The sequence below is a fragment of the Dysidea avara genome, chromosome 9, assembly GCF_963678975.1.
Source record: "Dysidea avara chromosome 9, odDysAvar1.4, whole genome shotgun sequence".
Lineage (NCBI taxonomy): Eukaryota > Metazoa > Porifera > Demospongiae > Dictyoceratida > Dysideidae > Dysidea > Dysidea avara.
In genome coordinates, this window is record NC_089280.1 from 34,997,674 (window position 1) to 35,022,824 (window position 25,151).

The 25,151-nt window shown below is 37.0% G+C and overlaps 1 protein-coding gene across 3 annotated transcripts in view; it reads right to left on the reverse strand.

Annotated features, from left to right (window-relative positions):
* Positions 1-25,151, reverse strand: part of LOC136267732 (E3 ubiquitin-protein ligase NEDD4-like) — a 330,028-nt gene that overhangs the window by 16,073 nt on the left and 288,804 nt on the right. For 2 of the 3 annotated variants that reach the window (XM_066062892.1, XM_066062891.1), the window contains 2 exons: positions 21,858-21,917; positions 21,699-21,803 (listed from right to left, as the gene is read on the reverse strand). In XM_066062892.1, coding sequence (XP_065918964.1) covers positions 21,699-21,803; positions 21,858-21,917 — 165 coding nt within the window. The remainder of the gene's footprint in view (positions 1-21,698; positions 21,804-21,857; positions 21,918-25,151) is intronic. The other variant, XR_010706728.1, reaches the window with a different exon arrangement.

Genomic DNA, 25,151 nt, shown 5'->3' on the forward strand with positions numbered 1-25,151 from the left:
ATAAACAAACAATTCATCAGGTAAATATACATCTAATCCAAAACAGCCAAGCTGTAAAAAAAGTGTGCGGCCCTCAGAAAGGCTATGGTGAAAAAAGATGTGAAATCCAAGGTGGCGGCCAAGAAATGGCTGTGATGGTAGGTTAATAGTAAAAATTTTAATAATGACAATTCAGGTGAATTTTGTGAAGCGGCACAAAAATTCACCTGAATTGTCGTTATTAAAAGTTTTACCATTAACCTACCATCACAGCCATTTCTTGGCCGCCACCTTGGATTTCACATCTTTTTTCACCATAGCCTTTCTAAGGGCCGCACACTTTTTTTACAGCTAGGCTGTTTTGGATTAGATATCATTTCTTTTTGTATTTGCATACCCCAAAGCCGGCCTATGGCCAGCTTTGGGACTTTTTAACCTATGTTTTTTTCTTTACTACAGGAAGAAGAAAAGATGTACTTTAATATTTTATCAGTAAATGTACAAATTATATATATGTGACCGGATTTGCGAAAAGGGGTCTTCCACACACATCCAATTTACGAACTTTGGCAGTTCGTAATGTCAGATAGGACAATAGTATTGCCTTGAAATTTGGACAGTGATGAGTAACAACATAGGTTAATACATGAACAAAATTTCAGGTTAGTATCTTCTTTGAGCACAAAGTATGGTCATTCAAGTTCATAGAATTGGATGTGTGTGGAAGACCCTTTTCGTAAATCCGGTCACATATAATACATATGTGACCGGATTTGCGAAAAGGGGCCTTCCACACATCCAATTTGCCAACTTTGACAATTGATAACTTCAGATTGGAAAGAGCTATTGCCTTGAAATTTGGGCAGTGGTGATTTCTTTGCAGCTGAACTCTCTACATGATGGTTTCTTTGTAGCTGAACTCTCTACAAGGTAATTTCTTCTAGCTGATCTCTCTACAGGAAGATTTGTTTGTAGCTGAACTATCTACTAGGTAACTTCTTCTAGCTGATCTCTCTACAGGGTGATTTGTTTGTAGCTGAACTCTCTACAGGTGATTTGTTTGTAGCTGAATTCTGTACAGGTGATTTGTTTGCAGCTGAGCTCTTTACAGAATGGTTTCTTTGTAGCTGAACTCTCTAAAAGGTAACTTCTTCTAACTGATCTTTCTACAGGGTGATTTGTTTGTAGCTGAACTATCTACAAGGTAATTTCTTCTAGCTGATCTTTCTACAGGGAGATTTGTTTGTAGCTGAACTATCTACAAGGTAACTTCAATCTTCTAGCTGATCTCTCTACAGGGTGATTTGTTTGTAGCTGAATTCTGTACTGGTGATTTGTTTGTAGCTGAGCTCTTTACAGAATGGTTTCTTTGTAGCTGAACTCTCTAAAAGGTAACTTCTTCTAACTGATCTTTCTACAGGGCAATTTGTTAGTGGCTACATTTTCTACAGGGTGATTTCTTTGCAGCTGAACTCTCTACATGGTGGTTTCTTTGTAGCTGAACTCTCTACAAGGTGACTTCTTCTAGCTGATCTTTCTACAGGGTGATTTGTTTGTAGCTGAACTCTCTACAAGGTAACTTCTTCTAGCTGATCTCTCTACAGGGAGATTTGTTTGTAGCTGAACTCTCTACAGGTGATTTGTTTGAAGTTGAACTCTCTAAATGATGGTTTCTTTGTAGCTGAACTCTCTACAAGTAAACTTCTTCTAGCTGATCTCTCTACAGGATGATTTGTTCGTAGCTGAATTCTGTAAAGGTGATTTGTTTGCAGCTGAGCTCTTTACAGAATGATTTCTTTGTAGCTGAACTCTCTAAAAGGTAACTTCTTCTAACTGATCTTTCTACAGGGCAATTTGTTTGTGGCTACATTTTCTACAGGGTGATTTCTTTGCAGCTGAACTCTCTACATGGTGGTTTCTTTGTAGCTGAACTCTCTACAAGGTAATTTCTTCTAGCTGATGTCTCTACAAGGTGACTAGTTTGTAGCTGAACTCTCTACATGGTGGTTTCTTTGTAACTGAACTTTCTACAAGGTGACTTCTTCTAACTGATCTTTCTACAGGGTGATTTGTTTGTAGCTGAACTATCTACAAGGTAATTTCTTCTAGCTGATCTCTCTACAGGGTGGTTTCTTTGTAGCTGAACTCTACAAGGTGATTTTTTCTAGCTGAACTATCTCTTTCCATAGTTGCATGAACTCCCTACAAGGTAACTTCTTCTATATAGCTGATCTCTCTACAGGGTGACTTGTGTGTAGCTGATCTCTATACAGGTTTCTTATTTCTAGCTGATCTCTTGAATTCTCTTCAGGGTGACTGCTCTATTAGAGTATCTCGATCTCGCACTTGCTGCACCAAGTTGGATTTCGTGTTATAACTCCGTGGCTTTAAGTCTTATTCTTCTACATCATTGATGAGCCTTTCTAAGATGATTACTCCATCTGTACAACGATTTTCAATGCATTACTCCAAGCGGTTTATCTGGTAGGCGTGGCAAGCAGTCGTTTTTTTATTAGCTGATCTTGATTGCGTAATTGTTACACACTGTTGGTTTTTTCGTTGTATCTTCCTGGTTTTTAGCTCGATTTCTTTCAAACCACAAAAGGTTTGAGGTTCAATAGTTAACCTATTCACCCACCGATTTTCAGCTTCTTCCCATACGCGGTTTACCCTGTAGGCGTGACAACATATTGGTGTTATTTTTCGTGAATAATCGCTCATAACTCTTTGCCTGTTTATCGTATTTCAGCCAAAGTTGGTACCGAGATGCGCCTTTATATCCCCCTTCTGTGTGCCAAATTTCAAGGCAATCGGATATGGCGTTTGAGGTTTATAGCAGTTTTTGTAAGTGTGCGACAAGAAAAAGAAAAATAAGAAGAAAAAAAACGAAGAAACTGAGCCAATTTTTGAAGTCACATATCTCGGGAACGCGTGAAGCGATTTCGCTCAAATTTGGAATGTGGAGTGCTGCAGTTGGAGGGCATGTCCACAGCAAAAATCGTCTTGTTTCATCAAGGAAGCACAAAGCTACGGAGGTGCGAAAATTGCGTTTTCTTTCTTCCTGTCAGTATACTCACGGGTGTTACGCGCCGGCTTCTTGGGCCGCACGAAACAATACCGTGTGTCTTAATCAACTATTCACAGTTCATGCTAATGTATAACACGACCACTCAAGTTTAGCAGCTGCTGCCTTAAGCTTGTAATGTGTCTCAACCAACCACTGAACAGTCCTTCGCCATTTCATCTGCACCATTCATCACATGCGCAATTGATCACGTGATGCAATAGATATGATTTGCAGGGTTCAGCATTAATGTGATGTGACCCTCAAGAGAAGTACAGAGGAGTGCCAGTTGGAAAGTAGCTACCGGAGAGCTCCGAGGCTGTAAGATTTGGTGTGATTTTTAATTTAAAAAATTCTGCTTCTGAAAGGAGGGTTCGTCCGAACCATCCGAACCCCCCCTGCCAACGCCCTTAGAAATAATTAACCTTGTAAAGAGATAAGCTACATTTCAAATCATCCTGTAGAAAGATCAGCTTGAAACAAATCACCCTGTAGAGAGATCTGGTAGAAACAAGTCACCCTGTGGAGAGTTTAGCCAGCAAGAAGTCACACTGTAGAGAAATCAGCTAGAAACAAATCACCCATCAGCTTAATACAAATCACTCTGTTGAAAGATTAGTTAGAAACAAGTCACCCTATAGAGAGATAAGATAGAATAAATTAAGTCACCATGTAGCACTACCAGAGAACAGTGCCATCAAACACCTATGGATTATCCATGAATAGTAAAATAATGCATTGTAAATTTTTTATAGGCAGTGTCCATGAAAACTACATGAAATTTCATGGTTTACCATCGCATTTTCACAGGCTCTTCCCTGGGAGTTCAGCTAGAAATAAGTCAGATCAGCTGGAAACAAATCACGCTGTAGAAAGATCAGCTAGAAAATCACTCTATAAAAATATCTGCTGGAAGGCACTCTGTAGAGATATCAGTGTGATCAAATCACCCTGTAATACTTTTCAAATCACCTCACGCAGAGTCCAGCTATGAACAAATTACTCAGTAGAAAGAACAGCTAGAAACAAATCACCCTTTACAGTAGTCAGTTAGAAACAAATCTCCGTGTAGAGAGATCAGTTAGGCAAGTTACCCTGTACCTGCAGGAGTTCAAGTATTTTTCAAGTCACCCTGTAGAGAGATCAGTAGAAACAAGCAGCCCTGTAGAGAGATCAGCCAGAAAGAAACTATTCTGTAGAGAGATCAGCCAGAAACAAATCACCCTGTAGAGAGATCAGCTTGATCAAGTCACCCAGTAGGGACATTTCAAGTCACCCTGTAGATAGTGTAGCTAGACAAAAGTCACCCTGTAGAGAGATCAGCTAGAAACAAGTCACCCTGTAGAGAGTTCAGTTGGAAACAAGTCACCCTGTAAAAAGATCAGTTAAAATAATTCACCCTGTAGAGATTGGCTAGAAACAAGTCACCCTGTAAAGAGATCAGCTGGAAACAAGAGAGAATTCAGCTACATTTTGTGGAGTGTTTCAGCTAGAAACAAGCTACCATGTGGTGAGTTCAACTACAAATCATTCATCATGTAGTCAAAGAGTACAGTTACATTGTGAGGCTCCCTGTAGAACTACATACACGTTTCCCTGTAGAGTGTTCAGTTGTGAGCACTTCAACCTGTGTTACTTATTTTTATGATCAATCAACAGATTCAACACAATAATGCCTAAATTAATGTACATGTAGCTAAACAAATCATTAAAATCTTCTTCATATGTATTAATCTTCTCTCTGTAGTAAAGATAAAGACAAGTTAAAAGAAATATCTAAAGATTGCCACTTGCTGGCTTTAGGCATGAAATTACAAAAAGAAGTGATATTTAATCAAAAACAGCCAAGCTGTAAAAACCTCCAAAAAAGCCAGGGTGAAAAAAGATGTGAACTCAAAGGTGGCAGCCAAGAAAATGGCTGTGATGGTAGGCTAATGGCAAATTTTTTAATAACGACAATTCAGGTGAATTTGTGTTGCCTCTTCCAAGTTTCACTACGATTAGGCACCAAATTTGCTAAATTGTCGTTATTAAAATTTTTGCCATTAACCTACAATCACAGCCATTTCTTGGCCACCACCTTTGATTTCACATCTTCTTCACCCTGGCTTTTTTGGAGGCCGCACCTTTTTTACAGCTTGGCTGGTTTTGATTAGATATATCATACAGTACGATAGTACTGTATAGTAGGGGTTAGTAAGAAATCATATGGTTTTGTGGATTTTCGCACCTTAAAAATGGTCTTGCAATACGTTTTACCCCAAAAAAACACCTGGAATGCATTGGTACTGTTATAATGATGCTGTACCTTAGGTAAACGAAGCGAAAAGTCAAATGTTTCGATGTAGTGAGTTTTAAAAATTTCAAAATTCACCTACATTTCGTCTGCCAGCCTGCCTGCTGTAAGACCTGTATGGCTCCAGAAATTTCAGAGGGTCAAGGTAATGACGGCGGATTCATGAATCTATTGTTCTGATTACGTTCTGTCTACTGCACTGTGCTGTTTGCTTTCATCATTCATCCGCTTGAAATCTCGTACGCTTCATCAAAAATCACATTTGAAATCATGAAATCACACAAAAAATTAAATCAGAAATCACACTAGACAACAATAAATCCGTATATTTCCATAAATTAAAATATATTTCTGTAAATTACTGACGAATTAAAATGATGCGATATTCTTAATAGGAACTTAGTAGAAGTGATTTAAGGCTTTGAAACCCTGAGTCACTTGATTTGGCACTGGTTCTAGTATGCTAACGGTCAAAATCTTCAATTACTGGAGCCACTGAACTTGAAACACGAGTGATCTGCATGAGAAGCTATCCACTGAACTACAGCAATTTAGGCTCTACTCGCAATCACATGTGACAGTATAAATTATGACAGCATGAGGATTAACGATGAAACGGATTAGTTAACCATGTAGAAGGGCTGAAAACTGACCACACATTTGTAAAGAAAGTAGTTCCATTAGCTTCAAGACAAATATGCAGCTTGTCTGAGCAATCATGTGTATCAGTATATTGGTCAGTAACTAGCTACTAGGTGTTCAACTATTCAAAGATTAATTCGTATAATAGCTATTATCTTCGCACAACTCACAAACAAATGTTCCATAGTTCATATACAATAAAGACTATGGATGTATCCAGATCAGTCGACTGTGTACTTTTAGTGTTTCTGGTTGCTAGTCAAGATGACATGAGATCAGGTTAACAGAGAGCCATCCCTGAAACTGCAGTTTTCAATACCATTATGAAGGAAAGGATGTGCATGTTACTGTTGTTAGTAGAGATATTGTTCATAGTGAGCTAACAGGTGCGATTCAATCTGTTGTGATCAATTTGATGGATTAAATCTACATGCAATAACCAAGCTGATTGTATGCCGAAAGATAGCTGCTTGTATGTACGTAGCTACCAGTTTGATAATTATCGTTAAAATATTGTAGATGAGGTATACATGCATTCTTACTAATAGATAATATAATATATTGTGCTGTATAAGGTTTATAAGTTCTGCAATTGTATTAAAGCTTGCTTGTACATTCATTGCTGGTATTGCATGTGCTGGTTTGCGCTATAATATACAGAACTGATAATGCAGCATACATTGGAGCTACCAGGCATATAGCACAAGCCTTCTGTTTTACTGGACAGCCACAGAATAAGTGATATTGTCCAGAGGGCCATCTTCATGCATGCAGACAAGAAAATCAATGACACACAAAGCTATACATATAATTTGATCACCTACATATATAATCTAATCCAAAACAGCCAAGCTGTAAAAAAGAGTGCGGCCTTCAAAAAGGCTATGGTGAAAAAAGATGTGAAATCCAAGGTGGCGGCCAAGAAATGACTGTGATGGTAGGTTAAAGGTAAAAATTTTAATAATGACAATTCAGGTGAATTTTGGTGCCGCTTGGTCTTGGCACAAAATTCACCTGAATTGTCGTTATTAAATTTTTTACCATTAACCTATCATCACAGTCATTTCTTGGTCGCCACCTTGGATTTCACATCTTTTTTCACCATAGCCTTTTTGAGGGCCGCACTCTTTTTTTACAACTTGGCTGTTTTGGATTAGATTTCATTTCTTTTTGTATTTGTATACCCCAAAGCCGGCCTATAGCCGGCTTTGGGACTTTTTAAACCTATCTTCTTTTCTTTACCACAGGAAGAAGAAAAGATGAAGCAAATGTACTTTAAATATTTTTGATTTTATCAGTAAATGTACAAATTATATATATAATACATATATTTCTTACAGAACTCTCCACGGTGGTTTCGTTGTAACTGAACACTCTACAAGGTGACTTCTTCAAGCTGCTCTCTCTACAGGGTGAATTGTTTGTAGCTTAATGATGTACAAGGTAACTTCTTCTAGCTGATCTCTCTACAAGGTGATTTGTTTGTAGCTGAATTCTGTGCAGGTGATTTGTTTGCAGCTGAGCTCTTTACAGAATAGTTTTTTTGTAGCTGAACTCTCTACAAGGTAACTTCTTCAAACTGATCATGCTACTGGGCAATTTGTTTGTGGCTGAATTTTCTACAGGGTGATTTCTTTGTAGCTGAACTCTCTACATGGTGGTTTCACTGAACTCTCTACAAGGTACTTTCTTCTAGCTGATCTCTCTACAGGGAAATTTGTTCGTAGCTGAACTCTCTAATGGTGATTTGTTTGCAGCTGAACTCTCTACATGGTGGTTTCTTTGTAGCTGAACTCTCTACAAGGTGACTTCTTCTAGCTGATCTTTCTACAGGGTGATTTGTTTGTAGCTGAACTCTACAAGGAAATTTCTTCTAGCTGATCTCTCTACAGGGAGGTTTGTTTGTCGCTGAACTCTCTACAGGTGATTTGTTTGCAGCTGAACTCTCTACATGATGGTTTCTTTGTAGCTGAACTCTCTACAAGGTAACTTCTTCTAGCTGATGTCTCTACAAGGTCACTAGTTTGTAGCTGAACTCTCTACATGGTGGTTTCTTTGTAACTGAACTCCCTACAAGGTGATTTCTTCTAGCTGATCTTTCTTTGTAGCTGAACTCTGTACAAGGAAACTTCTTCTAGCTGATCTCTCTACAGGGAGATTTGTTTGTAGCTGAACTCTCTACGTGATGGTTTCTTTGTAGCTGAATTCTCTGCAAGGTAACTTCTTCTATTGATCTCTCTACAGGGTGATTTGTTTGTAGCTGATCTCTATACAGGTTACTTGTTTCTTGCTGATCTCTTGAATTCTCTTCAGTGTGACTGCTCTATTAGGATGACTGCTCTATTAGAGTGTCTCGATCTCGCACTTGCTGCACCAAGTTGGATTTCGTGTTATAACTCCGTGGCTTTATGTCTGATTCTTCTACACTATTGATGAGCCTTTCTAAGATGATTACTCAATCTGTACAACGATTTTCAAAGCATTACCCCAAGCGGTTTATCTGGTAGGCGTGGCAATCAGTGGTTTTTTATTAGCTAATCTCAATTGCATAATTGTTACACACTGTTGGTGTTTTTGTTGTATCTTCCTGGTTTTTAGCTCGATTTCTTTCAAACCACAAAAGGTTTGAGGTTCAATAGTTAACCTATTTACCCACCGATTTTTAGCTTCTTCCCATACATGGTTTACCCTGTAGGTGTGACAACATATTGGTGTTATGTTTTGTGAATAATCGCTCATAACTCTTTGCTTTTTTATCATATTGATGCCAAAGTTGGTACCGAGATGAGCCTTTGTACCCCCCTTTGGTGTGCCAAAGTTCAAGGCAATCGGACATGACGTTCGCGTTTTATAGCAGTTTTTGTAAGTGTGCGAAAAGAGGAAGAAAAATAAGAAAAAAACGAAGAAACTAAGCCAATTCTTGAAGTTGCATATCTCAGGAACGCTTGAAGCGATTTCGCTCAAATTTGGAATGTGGAGTGCTGAAGTTGGAGGGAGTGTGCATAGCAAAAATAGTCTTGTTTCATCAAGGCAGCACAGAGCTACGGAGGTGCGAAAATTGCCTTTTCTTTCTTCCTGTCAATATACTCACGGGTGTTGCGTGCCGGCTTCTTGGGCCGCACGACACACTACCGTGTGTCTTGATACATGCAAACATTATATACCTACACAATAAATCAAATGCTCCTGACTCAATTACTTGGTGGGTAAGTAGTTCCAAGCATTTAATTGTTCTATGAAAATAATTAAAAATTTTATAACAATTAATAATTATCAGGGTGTTGAGAATTGTAGGAGTGATAAATTCAAGCTGATTATATACTTGAGTGTTTAAGTATAATCTTGTACTCTCTGTCCAGACGCATGTGCACTAGCTATAGTCTGCTTTGCATAATCAATAACTTTGACTTCAGTCTGGAATGACTGTCTTCACAATGAATATGGTTGCCACCAAAAATAATTTAGATCAGACAACTAATATACTTCACACCAATGTGTTAATTATGCTGCTATTTTTTCATCACAAAGTACTGATGCCTTTGACCCATTTATATGATAAACTCAAACAATATGATTATAGGTCCGACAAGATGAATATATCATGCACTTGTACTTTTATATTCAGCAGATAAAGTAGTAATACAGCATTGCAGCTATTTATATATAACTAGGCTGGAATCTGTTTATATGGACACTTGAAAATGAGGATAACTGTGTAGTAATCTGGATATTTCATAATGCTACCAAATTATTGCTTGGCATCTGGAAAATAATAAGGATAAGACAACAGGGTGCTATGGCCCATGGGTAGGTGCAAAGTACTCATATATCCACTGTATGCATAGTAATAGCTAGATGATCAAAATTGTATAATTTTGGTGAGAACATTTACCTAATAACTATACTGACTGAGTCCAAGTCTACGTACCTGCCAAAGATATATTATTTACAATTCAGTGATGTTTGTAGATAAAAGTGTAATTGAAAACATGTGGACCCATGGATGACATGCAACCATCTAAATAGTAACCAATTCCAATATGCTGAATTGATCACATGTATCACCATCAGCTACTTTATTATTATTACTGGGCAGACAGCATGTCGATGTGCCAAGGGGCAAGTAACACCCCAAGGAAAAAGTTACACAAACAAACATTACAACAGTGCTGCTTAATTATAAGTTACATGTCCAGTAATTGATTAGTATAAGTAATTGCCCGTAAGGCAATGCCAGCGCAAGTGCTTTCTGACTCAGTCGCTGAAGTTGGCATATTATTCCAGTCAATGATAGCTCTTTGAAGGAAGGAATGCATATAGCTGGTTCATGTACCTGGATGAAGTGGTAAGGATGGTGGTATCTAGTTGAACATTGTGTGGTTAGGAAGCATCATAGTATTGATAGGCCAGTGGATTGCCTCGTAAAAGCTCTACCAGGCCAGTGCACTGATTCCTTTGTCTTTTTTTTACCTTTATTCAACTAGAATATGCATGAAGTTCTGGGACAGCTTCTAACAAACTGAATCCTATCTTAGACAGCCTCTTAATGCTTTATATTGGATGATATACTGTTAGCTTGCCTGTTAATCATGTCACCACTGCATGACAACCTTGATCCGTCACCACTACTGGTGCCTGGACCCGAGCCTGGACCTCAGCCAGCCAGCTATGGCCCCAGCATCTGCCCTTCTCAACTTTTCCAAATAATGATATAACTATTAACTTTATCCAGTTTACTGAAAAGTGATTACGACGAGGCTTCTGGATATTTGAGACTCAACCATGGTGAAATCACAGAAACCAAAATTGAAATCACGGAGTCACAGTTGAAATCATGAAATCCCGAATGAAATCATTGATTTCAGAGAAATCACTGTGATTTCAAAATCTCGTACACCCTTCGAATAGTGGCGGACCCCTTGGCTTCTTTGTTCTTCGAAGGATAATTAATAGTTGCGGTGTTTAATAGATGCGGCGTGCACCACAAGCCAAAACACGTGGTTTTGACGAAGTGTGAATACGTGTGCGTATTATCTTATGTCATTAATTGAAAAAAATAAAATTATAAAGTAAAAAAAAAATTTAGATGAGAGTGAACAGGTGTAGTACCCAAGGAGTTGTCTCTAGCATTTGTTAATGCTGCGTAGTCGTTTTGTATAGTTTTGATTACCAGCTTAGCTTCTTTGTGAGGTAGCTAGCTAATAATGTCTTTGAGGGGCGGGTCCACTTCGGGATCCAAACTTCTAAAAGTGAGGGTTCCACTCTTATAATGGTGGACTCTCCAGCGATGTTTTACTGTAAAATCATCAACATTTAGGCCATTAGAAATGCAGTTAAAGCCTTAAACAGTTACCGTAATAGCTTTAAAAGACAAGATGATAATTCTTTTTATAGGAGCTTATTGCGTACAAAGGTAAAAGATAGTTGCTTCAAGTGATATTTGTACTATTTGGAAAACAAAAAGGGTATAATATAGCTAGCTAGCTAGACAAAAAAGTAATCAAACTATCTATTTAAAAAATTAAAAATTTCAAATTTCAAAAAAAAGTAGGGGTTGATATAATTAGAGATTTCCAACCTACCAATTTGTCACATATATATTTGCTAATCAACTTACACCCCTTCAACAAGTGTTTCATGAGCTGCTGTTCTAGTATGTAGTAGCGTACTTTGTAATGCACTTAACCAAATTGAATTTCATCCAGTATTTATTGAAATACGCGAAATCAAAGTTTGAGAAACAAAATGGAGCCATACAAAAATTCTGTACGACGTAATGTATGGGAAAACACGGGATTTTATGGCACCACTTGTAGTTTATTTATTTATTATTATTAACACTTTACAGTGACCAGCACTGAAGGTCTACAGCAACATGTGCTGCAGCCTTAGGATTACCTAACCTAATTTCAAGGACTTAGACTTGCTGACTTAGACTTAATGACTTATAGCTGGAAAGGTGTAACCGAAAAGGGGTCAAAGTAAGGGAAAAAATCCCTCCAACCCCAGGATTTGAACTGCAGGTCACCCAATGTCTAGTCAGGGCCACATTCAGTCTTCCCCCAGGAGGGATGGATTTTCTTCCTTAAACCTAAAGTATTTATTATTAACACTTTACAGTGACCAGCACTGAAGGTCTACAGCAACATGTGCTGCAGCTTTAGGATTACCTAACCTAATTTCAAGGACTCAGACTAATGTCAAGGACTTAGTCAAATGTTATCGAGTTTTCCGTGAGTTTTTGTGACCTGCAAGGCTGAAAGAAGTAATCCTAGGCAAAGTAGATACACTGATTCTGATTTTGGCATCGGTTTTCTGATGAAAAGATGTTTTGTGGTGGTCAACGATGAAAATTTGTCTTGTGAAAGGGTATAGCACCAACTAGGACACTTCAGAATTCTGCATTACAACCATCCTTGTGTTCAAGACATCCGTCCACATCAATCCAAGTATAGTTTGAAAGTGAGCAGTTTGTTGTGTTGCACGGAATTGCTTTATAGCATGCATGGTGATGCATAACTTTTGAAAAAGCAGTGTTTGGCAATTGATACCAACCTTGTAAGGCTTCACAACTAGGCTTCACAACTACCTGTTGTGATGTTCTGATATGCACACTACTGTTATTGTTGCAGTAGCATGACTGTAATTCTAGTCAGAGACAGTTTATTGTTTCTCTTTGTTGTACAATGATGTCATCATATTATATAATAATTACTATCTTCTGTACTTTTAGTGTGGCAAATAAAGTGACGTAGTATCAAAAAATTGCTGCCTTACAATAATATTGAAGAGTAGTGGTCATATGTCAGAATCCAATTGTTATATTTTGCAAAGTAATTGTTAATTATGCCCTGTAATGTCAAAGGTCACTCTGTCATACAATGTCACCAGTTAATCATTTGTAAATATGTGTGGGGTACACCTGTATGTAATTTGATTTACAGAACTCATGCTATTCTTAGCAAATTACTGACTCAAACATTAAATATTACAAGTGGTCATTCTACAAAGAGTGGTCACTCTTGAGAGGTCTTACCTAGCTCATGCATTTTACTACATTAAGTGGTTTATGTGGTGAAAATTTCATGTCATTAAGAGATTCAGATTCAAATTTATGGCACTTTGGATATTGTGCTTGGTGCCATGCTAATGTACAGAAAAATCATAAAAATGTCGTGCACAAAAATCACCGCTCTGCTGACTTCTTTTGCGTGTATCTTTTGGCAGGAGCCGCTGATTGAGGTGTGGTTTGTACTAAAATGATTCTAATAGATAACACAATATTTGCCATACCAAAGAATTTAAGGAATGTAAAATTTTTAATTTGGTTGGAAATCTCTAATATAATATACGTATGTGCTACAAAAAGTAAGGAAACAAGCTCAAAAATGTTACAGCTGAAATGAGATGATCCAGCAGTACAAAGTAAGGAAACAAGATTAGACGACTACTTGCTAAAATGAGACACACTTTAATCCCTACTTTTGGCTAATTTGATGGTCTCCTTTCAAGATACTAGCCAATAGTAGGGATTAAAGTGTGTCTCATTTTAGCAAGTAGTCGTCTAATCTTGTTTCCTTACTTTTTACTGCTGGATCATTTCTCATTTCAGCTGTAACATTTTGAGCTTGTTTCCTTACTTTTTGTAGCACATATCAAGGGCGGATTTAGGGGGGGTGCTTGGGGCGTTGAAGCACCCCCCTCCAAAATTTTACAATGAGCAAGCTAGGAAGCTTCTAGAAGCTGTAGTACAGGTGCAGTTGCATTTTATACACATGTATGGGCAATAAAAATATGGAAAGAGCAAGGGGAATAGCTAATCTTATCCAAGAATTACTGTGAGGGGTTCAAAATTATACTTTTGGAGCAAGTCTTACCTTAGAAGTTGCTAAATCCGAAATACTCTAATAGAACAGTCAACTACTCTAATAGAACACCCAACATTAAAACTATAATTTTCAAGAAGTTACCAGAGTGTAAGCTGAAATTAAACCTATTCTTCTAGACCTGTGCACTGCTACCCTTACCATTGTACCAAAAATCCTGCCATATACCAATCACTTCAGGTAAAAGATTTATACCTTTAATGTACTATAAACATCATTAATTGAAAATCTATTCTGAAAATAACCCTTTCTGTCAAATAGTTTAAGTTTTTTAGGCTCCTCTACAAACTTGATTCTTGGGTTAAAATGCTTCTCTTGTAAGTAAAACAATAATATAATAATAGTGAATTTCGTAGCTTTTATAAAGTTCGCAAGGCTGCAACATCTGAGAACTGTTTGTTTTGTTTCCCTTGCTTGATCAAATCCCATGCTACATTTGTACAAATCTAGCAGCTTTGGAGTTTGCACTATCAAATCCCTTGAAACTCAACTTTAAGCTTAAATGATACTGCAGCATTTATGTTGTCATGATCATTGTGTGCTAAAAAGGGGTTAGTTGTGACCAAAAACTATAGTTGTATTTGTAGACTAGTTGTAAAACAATTATAATGATGGGTGGATTCATTATTTTAAAAGTTAGATTGAAATAGCAACCTGCACTTCAGAACAGTGGCTACATATAGTAGATCCAATCCTGTGTTTTAAATATTCTCCTTGACCTTACATTCAATTAACTATACACTCTTATTCTCTTTGACAAGCCACTATTATACATTTAAAATTTCTTAAAATTCAATAACAAGAAACAGTGTATAGTTCTGTTGTTTAATTAAAATTACTTCCACCTGAACTCATCTTGTACCCAGATTTGGTTAAAAATAGCTTCTAGATTCAATCAGTCTTGTGATAGCCACTTTCTAAAAATTTCCAGAGGGTCTGGGAGTATATATGCTACCAGATCTAGAGCCCCCATAGCTGGAGAATTATATACAGCTGAGTGCACATGCACTCCATACACTGGTGAGTCAGTCTACTTGCCCTCTCCACTCCCACTTACCCTCTCTACTGTTTGTACAGCTATATAGTGTAGTTTGAGCCATGAGACTGTAACTTATGCTATACTTCAAAACACTAAATTTGATCATGTGCAGCTGATACCCATACGTTTCCACTACTACTTATTTAAGATGTTAGTCTAAGATTGAATTTTAGCTACATGGCTGCGCCCTTTAGTTATATTGACAAGCTGTAGGGGAATAATGGTATCACATAAACAAAGTGACATCATTTTTCACTCAAAATTACTACCAAATTCAATCTCAATAGGCCAAATTTGCAAAATGTTCCTGTGGGGGAATGCCCCCAGAACGGTCCAATGCCAAACTACTGATAGCTGAGTGCCGGTATGTTAATGGAGTGGCAATGGCACAATGATGTGTAACACAATACTGTACAACATACAGGATGCAAATACACAACAAAAAATTATATTAACATACTTTTAATCTTGTTTCATCACGTGTAATGTGTCTACTGGTACCTGGCATGGCGACTTGGAACTCATTGTGCCACCTGAACACACTTGTAATCTTGTTGTTTACACGTAAAGTGGCCTCTGGATTTCCTGCAATCACTCGTGCCTGTTCGCTATTCTTCTCCTTTGCGGAATCTGACATTAAAGCATGGGTGTGGTACTGGGCGTTATATAGAATTACACATATGTTAAAGTCATCAGCACGAACAGGTGCACCGATTATACAGTTGTGCCTTCGTTCACAGGCGAATCGATCCCCAGTTAGTTTATGTCTGTAGGCCTCGTAATTTTCACAAACATTAATTATTTATGACATAATTTTAACCGCATTTTGTATCATTCTTAGTACTTGGTTGTATAATTATGTGTAAAAGGAAAGAAGACAAAAAGCCTGTGATACCTTATCATTACATAAAGGTTAACTTAAGACTAAAGTTAGTACAATATAATTAGAAATCAGTTTGAGTCATTTGATGTGAGAAGAAATCATCAAGTTGGTTCTTAAATAAATTTAGAGACTGTGCTGTAACTACACAATCTGGTAAACTGTTCCAAGGATTAACTGTTCTTATTGAGAGAAAGTGACATCTTGCCCTGGTGGTAGCATGGGGCTCATATAGCTTGTATATGTGACCTCTAGTAGAAGTGACTGATGAGATGGTAAAAGACAGAAAAATCAATGCCAATATGTGACCTGATCTTGGAAAACCTACCCTTTTGGCACAAATATCATTTTTCACTTTTTCAGGTAAAATAAACCAGTAGGTACTTATCTGTCTTGTGTTAAAATTTCAGCTTGATATCTTGAAGCATTCCAAAGATATGACTAATTTACTGTCTTATACATTACAAAGTAACTTTTGGAGTAATGTATTCAGTTCTGAGAGTGATTAAGCATGACAAATGGTGACAAATCACTTTGTTGACAAATAATTCTATTCGCACCTTCTAAATTGTATAAAAATAGATTTCTTATGATTTGATCAAGTTTTCTTAGTCCTTTTCTTTAATTAAATAGCATGTATCATTGCTAGAGACTTGGTTTTAAACATTTCATCATCTGAACAAATCACCTGATTTGTAAGTTAATTGTTATCCCATGCATGTAAAATTACTACATGGTCTGATAAAATGACCCATATCTCCTTGTAGGAACAAGCATTGAGTGTGAAACTTTGCAGCAAGAAGGTTCAATAGTTGCTTTACCCAGTTATGCAAAAATATTAAGTTTGAAAAAATATTGCTGAAACTTTCAATTGAGTTTTCTCACATTTTTAGTTTGTGCCAAAAAGGTAGGTTTTCCAAGATCCGGTCACATATCATTGTTAACAAGACGGTATAATAGTATCATATCACCTCTTAGTCGACAATATTGCAATGAAGGTAAGTCCAGTATATGTAAGGCCAGGTTAAATTGATTCACAGTTTATCATCAGGAATATTTGAAAAAGTTGTGTGGGCGGGGTGTCATTTTTCATATTTCATAATTTTTAATGTGGAAAAATATTTAAAAAGTAGCTTCTCACACAATAGCTAGCTACATATTTTAACAATAATTGCAAGCTTATTTGATTACATCACTATTTGTACTTACTCGTTTATGCATTCTCTCTTTAAAAATCAATTTACTGAAGGTTCTAACAAGTCCAGGCCGGGTTACATTTGTTGCACACACTGTGTTTCAATATACAAAAATCAGTTCGAGAGTGTAAACAATCATTATCATGTGAGAAATAATGAATTATTAAATTATTACTTTACTCCTAAAAACCCATGTGGGCGGTGACGATAAACTGTGAATCAACTTGGCCTGCAGCTGGCCTAAACGTTCTGTATAAGGAGTGTCTTGCAAGCCAGCAAGTGTCCCAGTAGCTCTATGCTGGATCTTTATGATGTTTTGTTGGTCAAGAATGTAGTGTGGCCCCCAGATAGTTTTGCACAACTAATTGGTCATAAATCCTGAACCATTTATCGGATTTGCACTACAATTGATGCTAGGATTCGCCTTTGGACTTCCTTAACGTGTGCCAAACTTCAAGGCGATCAGATTACGCATTTGTGTTTTTAGCAATTTTTGCAAAGTGTGAAAAAGACAAAGAGAAAAAAATGAAGCAAAAATTGAAAATTTGGCTGCTTGTATCTTGGAAATTGCTGGGGCGATTTCCTTTAAATTTAGTATGTGGACTCCCCTAACTGGAGGGAAACTCTGCAGTAATTTGGTTCCAATCGGATAAGGGTGTGAAAATGACGTTTTATTTCTTCTTGTCAATATACCCATGGTGTGGCTAACCGGGCTAATTTGTTGGGCCCACTTTTAAAACAGAAAAAAAAGAAAAAACTTTTGGAAATTCTGAGCTTGAACCCAAAAATTCTGAGCTTGAACCCATCAACTTTTCTCAATACTCCAGATTCCTAACCACTGTCCTACCACTGCTAGCTGCCAGCTCCCTGAAGTTTTTGCTACTTTAATACAAGACAATAAATATAGCCTATAACAAAATATAACTAAAACTGAACCGAAACCCTAAATCTATCTGGGATATAGATATTGCCGAACCCAAACCCTAACCCTAACTTTGGACTATTAGAATCATGGGAATTGGTATTGGATAGTAGAGGGAGCATTAGCGCCTCTACTATCCATGGAACCACTTCTCTTTAATTTTATAAAAATAACAAAAGTAGGCCCAAAAAATTGGTGCACGCTGGCTTCTTGGGCCACACGACACATTATCATGTGTCTTGATCTGCAATAGACGTGTGATGCTTCACGGCAGTGTACTACGACTTCACAAAGATTACTTATGGCTAGAATTGTTGCAAGTGGTTCCCAGACTGACTTTCTTTGTAGTTTAATGTACATGCATGCATACTTGTTTATTTTTGTGCTCTCTTAATGTTCCTTCGCCATTCCCATACAGGTGTTAATTCACTAACCCTGTTTGGTGGTCGCATGTGACGGAGAACTCATTTATATACTTTTTGTCTCATTATTCAATAATGACGGTTCATCTCTCTGGGATTGCTAGTTGTATTGGAAAAGCCATATAATTGCTTTAATTGTTGTTTTAGTCAGGTTCACTATGTCAAAAATACACTTTCGCTCAAAGTTTATGGAGATTAGCAACCCTATACATTTTTGGAAAGCTTAGAGCATGAGGAATCTCAAAATCAATGTTTACATTTGCACAGATTCCTGCAAGGTCAGCAGTTTTTAATTTCAAAGTGACAGCTAATAAAATAAGAAAATTCTAATATCAAGTTAAATTTGACATAAAGTTTAATAAATGAACTCAACAAATTCTCTGGTGACATTTTTACACCTCTTTTCATTAGAGGTGAGACAGTTAATCATGAACAATTGAAAGTTTTTATAAAGGGAATAGAAGAATGTCTATTATACTGCAATAATTCAGGAATAATTTATAGTGAAAAGAATTAATGAATATTCTGGATTATTTGGAGTATAACTGGTGCAAAGTATAACTAGTGCAAAGTATAATATGACTTCTACTAAAACAGTTCAAACCTAAAAAAGCTGAAATTTTAGATACTCTAATAGAGCAGTCGCTTAAAGGCAGTCAACTTTTGAGCCTATTTTTTTTGCTAATGTGCTTACGTATGTTTAGCATAATTAGCACTAGATGGAATTTTCATTTTAAAAGTAATTTGAATTAGCTCTCTCCTAAAAGGGAAGTTTCCTTTTTACATAAACAATGAATTCACCATAATCACCAAGAGCAATTTTATGCACCAGATAGACATGCACCAACAACTTGAAAATTAGTATCCACTGTTACCTAACTGTTAATCCAATGTAAATTTCCTTTCTGGTGACAGAATGATTACCATATGCATCTTTAAATAATTCAAATATTTCCATTGTCGATGGAGTGATTCTTATCCAGAAGATGACAAAGATCTAGCCAAGATGCTTTTAATGACAGGCTTACAAGTAACTGCTCCATGCTAAAATGCTGGTGCTATTGCAACGATTTACCTTGCACAGAAGTGTGTTTGTGTGGTACAGATGCACAAGTGACGGAGATTTATGCATACAAGTAGAACGAAAATGAAAAATTTTTGAAGTTGGATTACAATCAAAAAAGTAAAGAAACAAGGGAATTGCTAAAAAGTAGTGAAAGAAGATAGGTTGCCTATACATCTGCAGATATACTAGCGAACAATTAATCCCTATACTTCATTCAGTCTATAACCATGACTGAATTAGGGATTAAATGTCCACTGCAGCATATAGGGAACCTCTCTTGTTCACTACTGTATAGACTGAAATATAGGGATTAAATGTAGGACTAACATAATTATGACTGGTGAGCCCGCGCATATACTGCATCAAAGGAAGAAGGGCACTTGGAAAACCTTACACCTGGACACATGCCCCAACTATCAATTATGTAGCAAAAAGGGAGGTAGCCATTATGATTCATTTTCAGCTATGCTTTTCACATTACACAGCGTTGCAAACAAAGAACAGCGTGAGAAGTGTCTCCACTATCAATCATATTACTATAGAAAATACCGGCAATAAGCGAACACACCCACAGTTAAGCCGTATCACGTTATGTAGCGTAAATTGATACCTTGCATTGTCAGTGAAGAGAACTGGAACACATAGGAGGACAAAGGCAAGCCCATGATGCATGCATTGTACATCTGCAGTTGGCAAAATCAAGCCCATATGTCAAATTACGCTTGGCTGTCAGTCAGTCAGCGTAAAATTCTGTTGAATAGAAAAATTTTAAAATGCTATAGAAATTTTGTTGGAAGAGTTTGGGGTTAGTCTAAAGACATTTTTGAGCTTGGCTGTGCCTAGCCAATGTTGCAAAGTTGTCATGAAGGGAAATTGAGACTGGTTTTAGGGTGATATTTTGAACTAGAAAAGCTCAATTCTGCATGATCCCTAATATACAGTACTATCATACTGTATAATACATCGAAAATGACAACAGTGACAGTGCTAATAATTGTTAGGTTCATATCTTTGAATTAACATAAGGTTCATATCTTTGAATTAACTGTAATAGATATAAATACATGTATATGTACACACGTGCATAGCCATGATGTCTTTATACATAGCTGTACCCTACATCTCAATGTTAATAATTCACTTATTCACTTTGTTTCATGCAATAACTATTTGCCAAATAAATTGCTATTAAGTTTCGTAGCATTTTAGAGCTATTAATGGATTTTATATGGGTGTGAGAAAATAGAAATAGTGTTTGTTACAATTCTCTGTCAATAAGAGGCTGATATATGGAGAAATTTGCACCATATGGACTGCTATTTTCAAACTGCTAATTAACTAACATGTAGGTATCTGTATAAATGTAAGCATTGATCTCCATGCTCTAATCTTTCTAATAACAATTATGTAGGCCCATAAATTTTGAGCAAAGTTATATTTGACATAGTAAACTGTGTCAGTGCATGCCACCAACTGGTATGTGTAAAAGTGCTCTTGGATCTGGTCAGGGTGAAGTCATAGTTGCCAATTGCTAATTAACAAAGTTCCTTTTAAGAGAGAATATTTTATACAAATGACGATTATTCTTTCAAACCTAGTATTAGCTAATCTCCTGAAATTTATGCCTAGCATAAGCACATTAGCTAGGAGTTTCATAAAAGTGACTGCTACATTAACAATATGGACTCAAAATTGACTGCTTTATTAGAGTATGTGACTGCTCTATTAGAGTAACTCAATTTTTTCTGCTGTTTTTAGGCTTGAACTGTTTCAGTGAAAGCCAAACTTATACTTTGCTCCAGTTATACATAAATTAATCTGGAATATTCCACAATTCTTTTCACTTAGAACTATTCTTGAGTTATAGCAACATAATGGATGCTCTTCTATTCTGTTTGTAAAAACTTCTAATTATTCATGATTAATTATCACCTCTAATAAGGAGATGTAAAAATGTCACCAGAGAATTTGTTGAGTTTATTAATGAACTTTTAAGTCAAATTAAAATTGATATATCGGGAATTTCTTACTTTATTGGCTGCCATTTTGAAATTTAAAAATGCTGACCTTGCAGGAATCTGTGCAAATGTAAACATTGATTTTCAGATTCCTCGTGCTCTAAGCTTTCCAAAAATGTATAGGTTTGCTAATCTCCATAAACTTTGAACAAAAGTACATAGTGAACCTGACTATTTCAGCATAACACAGAAGTTAAAATTATACATAAAATGGTATTATATACATACGGAGGTGCTGGACTAGCAATTAATTATGTGACATACTGTATGATACACAGAAAGCCTTACCCTCCAAAACCACCTTATAACATGATCATCACTTTTGTAACCACTGAAGACAGTGTACTTTTTCCAGTCCTCTATGTCAATAGTTGGTAATCCACACATCAGGTACTGCAAATAATATAGTAAACTATCAAACTATATATATATATATATCTGTGTTACCTCAAGTTCTCTCTCATCAAATACTGAGAGCAACTGTAGTGGAATCAACTCTGAAAATCCCTGAAAGACACAACACTTTCAAAGTAGTTAACACATAATTATGAACTCATATTGTCTAAACCCACATTGTAGCACAATGCTTATTATCATTAACCCACCATATTTCTTTTTGTGTTTACGACAGGCCTCTGTCACCTAAAGGACAGGCACTTCTTTATAATGTAAAAAACAATGCTACAGCTACCACTTGCAATTTTATCAATCAAATTATCCTGTGTAGCTTTCAAAGTATGGATTATCTATCACTCAGTACAGTAAAGTCCAGCTGGGATTATTATATAGCATGGAAACTGGAGACAATTGATTAATATACTCATAGTGTAAGTACAGTAGATATATATATATATATATATATATATATATATATATATATATACCACTTTAGCATGAGCATTCAAAAGTGCCACTTTAATTGCATTATTTCTCAAGTGATATCATGGGAATGTGGTTAGCTCATGGTTTGATACCCAATGATACAATATAACTTCACTTTAGTTTACAGGCTTATGTGGGTTAGGTTCAGTGCAGTTGCTAAGTTTTGACTAGTTGATAGTTACTATACTACAGCATGAACCACAGTAGTGGTTTATAATAGAGATTGCCTAGTTTTCACCAAAATCCTAATAGAACACTGTTACACTAACCTAAACACCCCCTTAGAACACTGTTACACTAATCTAAACACCCACTTAGAAAACTCCTACAATTACAAAAGAAGCCTTAGAAGTTAATTTGGAAGACATAGCAGTCCACTGGAAATTACGGAGTCAAAAGGAACCAACAAATGTACTTTTCAAAATCTTTAATATACCATTTTGTTCATCTTATTATTACTACCCATAGGGCATGTGCAAACAGTTTCATAGGCAGCACTCAGAGCAAAGCGTGTGCCAGTGGAAATGATACACATGCATACACAGGCAAGGGAGTTTAACTGGTATCAGAAAATCATAATACTAAAACAATTGAAATGTGACTTACACAAAATCAGGTGATAAAGCTATAGTGGTATTAATTGATTTGTTTATTTTGTATATAGTCTAGATATCTGGAAAAGCATTTATACGAGTATTAAGTTGTAGCTATGAACATCTGATTCTATCAGTTATAATTGAAGGTTACTTTTCACCACAGAGCGTTCTTGTTTGAATCTTCTCCCACATTAAATGGCAAATATTTGTTGGTTTTTTCACTGTAATATCAGCTTCCATGTTGCTGAGTTATTCCAGAAGGTTGTCACAGTCAATGTGAAGTAGCTAGCCCCTCGAGGCGCCGCCCAAATTTCTGCACTGGATTCACTGGTAGGCAAGCAAGCAAGCACCCACGCCAAACTCTAACAAATATACACCATATTAACTACCTGCCTAGGCATCCGAGGGTTTGTGATTGTGAGTTAGTTACGTGAGTAACAAACACAAGTTCAGTCTAGTCTCGCGTGGCCAGGCCCTTTCCGCACAGCTGCTTATCAACTGGAGATTATAAGTGGCGCACTACAAGGCTTGCCGCTTATAATCTCCAATCGATAAGCGACTGCGTGGAAAGGGTCTGGCCAAACAAGACTAAGTTCGGTCCGTGTTTGCACTGTCCCAGCATTGTTTTTAGTGTAAACGCCTCCACCCAAGTCCAGGAGTCATTCTGCTGGTGAAGAAAAGTAAGAAGGTCCTAAAACATTCATAATTATTTACTGAAAAGCAGCCTCCCAGCTCACTACTGTTTGTCTGTTGAACGTCGCTAAGTAACCAGTTGGCGGGCACCTCAATCTTATTTTAAATTCCCGCCTACACTGTTGGTGCACGTGACTGCACTGTGCACTCTTGTTCATATTTCCAGATCAACAGTGCTAGCTATATAAATGTAAAAATAATCTTCTAGTTAACACTGTTTAGGCCACTGCAATGAGATAACTTGTTTCTCATCAACTTCCCAAAGAGCTACACATGCGGGCAAGTTATCTCATTATTGCACAAACCATAGCATATTTGTACAAAACCAGTATAATAATCCTTTATTTTAGGTTATTGGCAGGGTGCATACCAAGCACTGGTGCACACTGAGGGTAAAACTCCAAGTGCACATAAATTTCAACTTCAGTAACAAAATTTTCAAGTCCTTTACAAGAGTTCCACCAGTCTTGGGGTCATGTACCATACCCCAGTACAGCAGCAACAGCAGCAGCAGCAGAAGCAGCAGCAGCAGCAGCAGCAGCAGCAGCAGCAGCAGCAGCAGCAGCAAACAGAAGTGGTACCAGTGTTACCACATGTAGGCTGGTCAGTCTTATTAGGGGGAGGGGCTGTGCAAGCTTGTAGCAGAAGTAGCAACACTAAACCTACTATGACTCTTAGATATGATGGCCCTGCACGTAGGGTATGCAGGCCACGGTACCAATGCTAGTGTATAGTCTAATGTACAACCGTTGATGCCTTGGTGGTTGTTGATACTCCAGAAAGCACTCTAATCAACACAGAAGTTAAAAAACACTATAAATGGCGTCTGCATCTCAATGGGATTGCAGTTTTCCATGGAAGTAGTACTTTTCTACATCATAAACCCACTGCCACAACACAACTAAAAAAGCCATGCTGCAATCTCGTGCAATAATGAGTGTACATGGGCAAAAGAAAATTTTTGTGCGGGCGGTTGATGAGAAACAAGTTATCTCATTGTAGTGGTCTTAACTTGCGGTTAAACCTGTTGATGTAACCAGCTTCTAAAATCCCTAGGTATTTGTAAGCACTAGTGTCAGACAACTGTTGGATTGCTTCCCCAAATGACAATGCAATGCCCCAAAAATCTGCAATCTTTCCTGTTCGGAGAGCAAGGGTATTACATTTGGATAATCCAAGGACATACCAATGTCATCAGAATAAATATGAAGGGTGTGAACCAGAAACTCTAATTCACTTCTAGTGTGCCCAGATAACTTGATATCATCTAGGTAGAGAAGGTAGTTGATTTTCCTTCCTCCACTTGTTATTCCATAGCCCAGTAGACATGGGATATAAACACAATTATAATAAACAGTAGTGGGGATCAGTGGCGTAGCCAGGGGAAAATGTTTACCAAAGCAAAATTTAGCTATATACATTGACCTAATTGAAAGGGTCTGTTTTTGACTCAACTGACTCACAAATACTTTCAAGTATGGGTGTAGCTACAGCATTTGCAGGTTAACTATCTGGTTGGATGGAAGAAATGTTTTTCTATGTGCCATAAGTAGTGCTCCAGGTTAGTTAA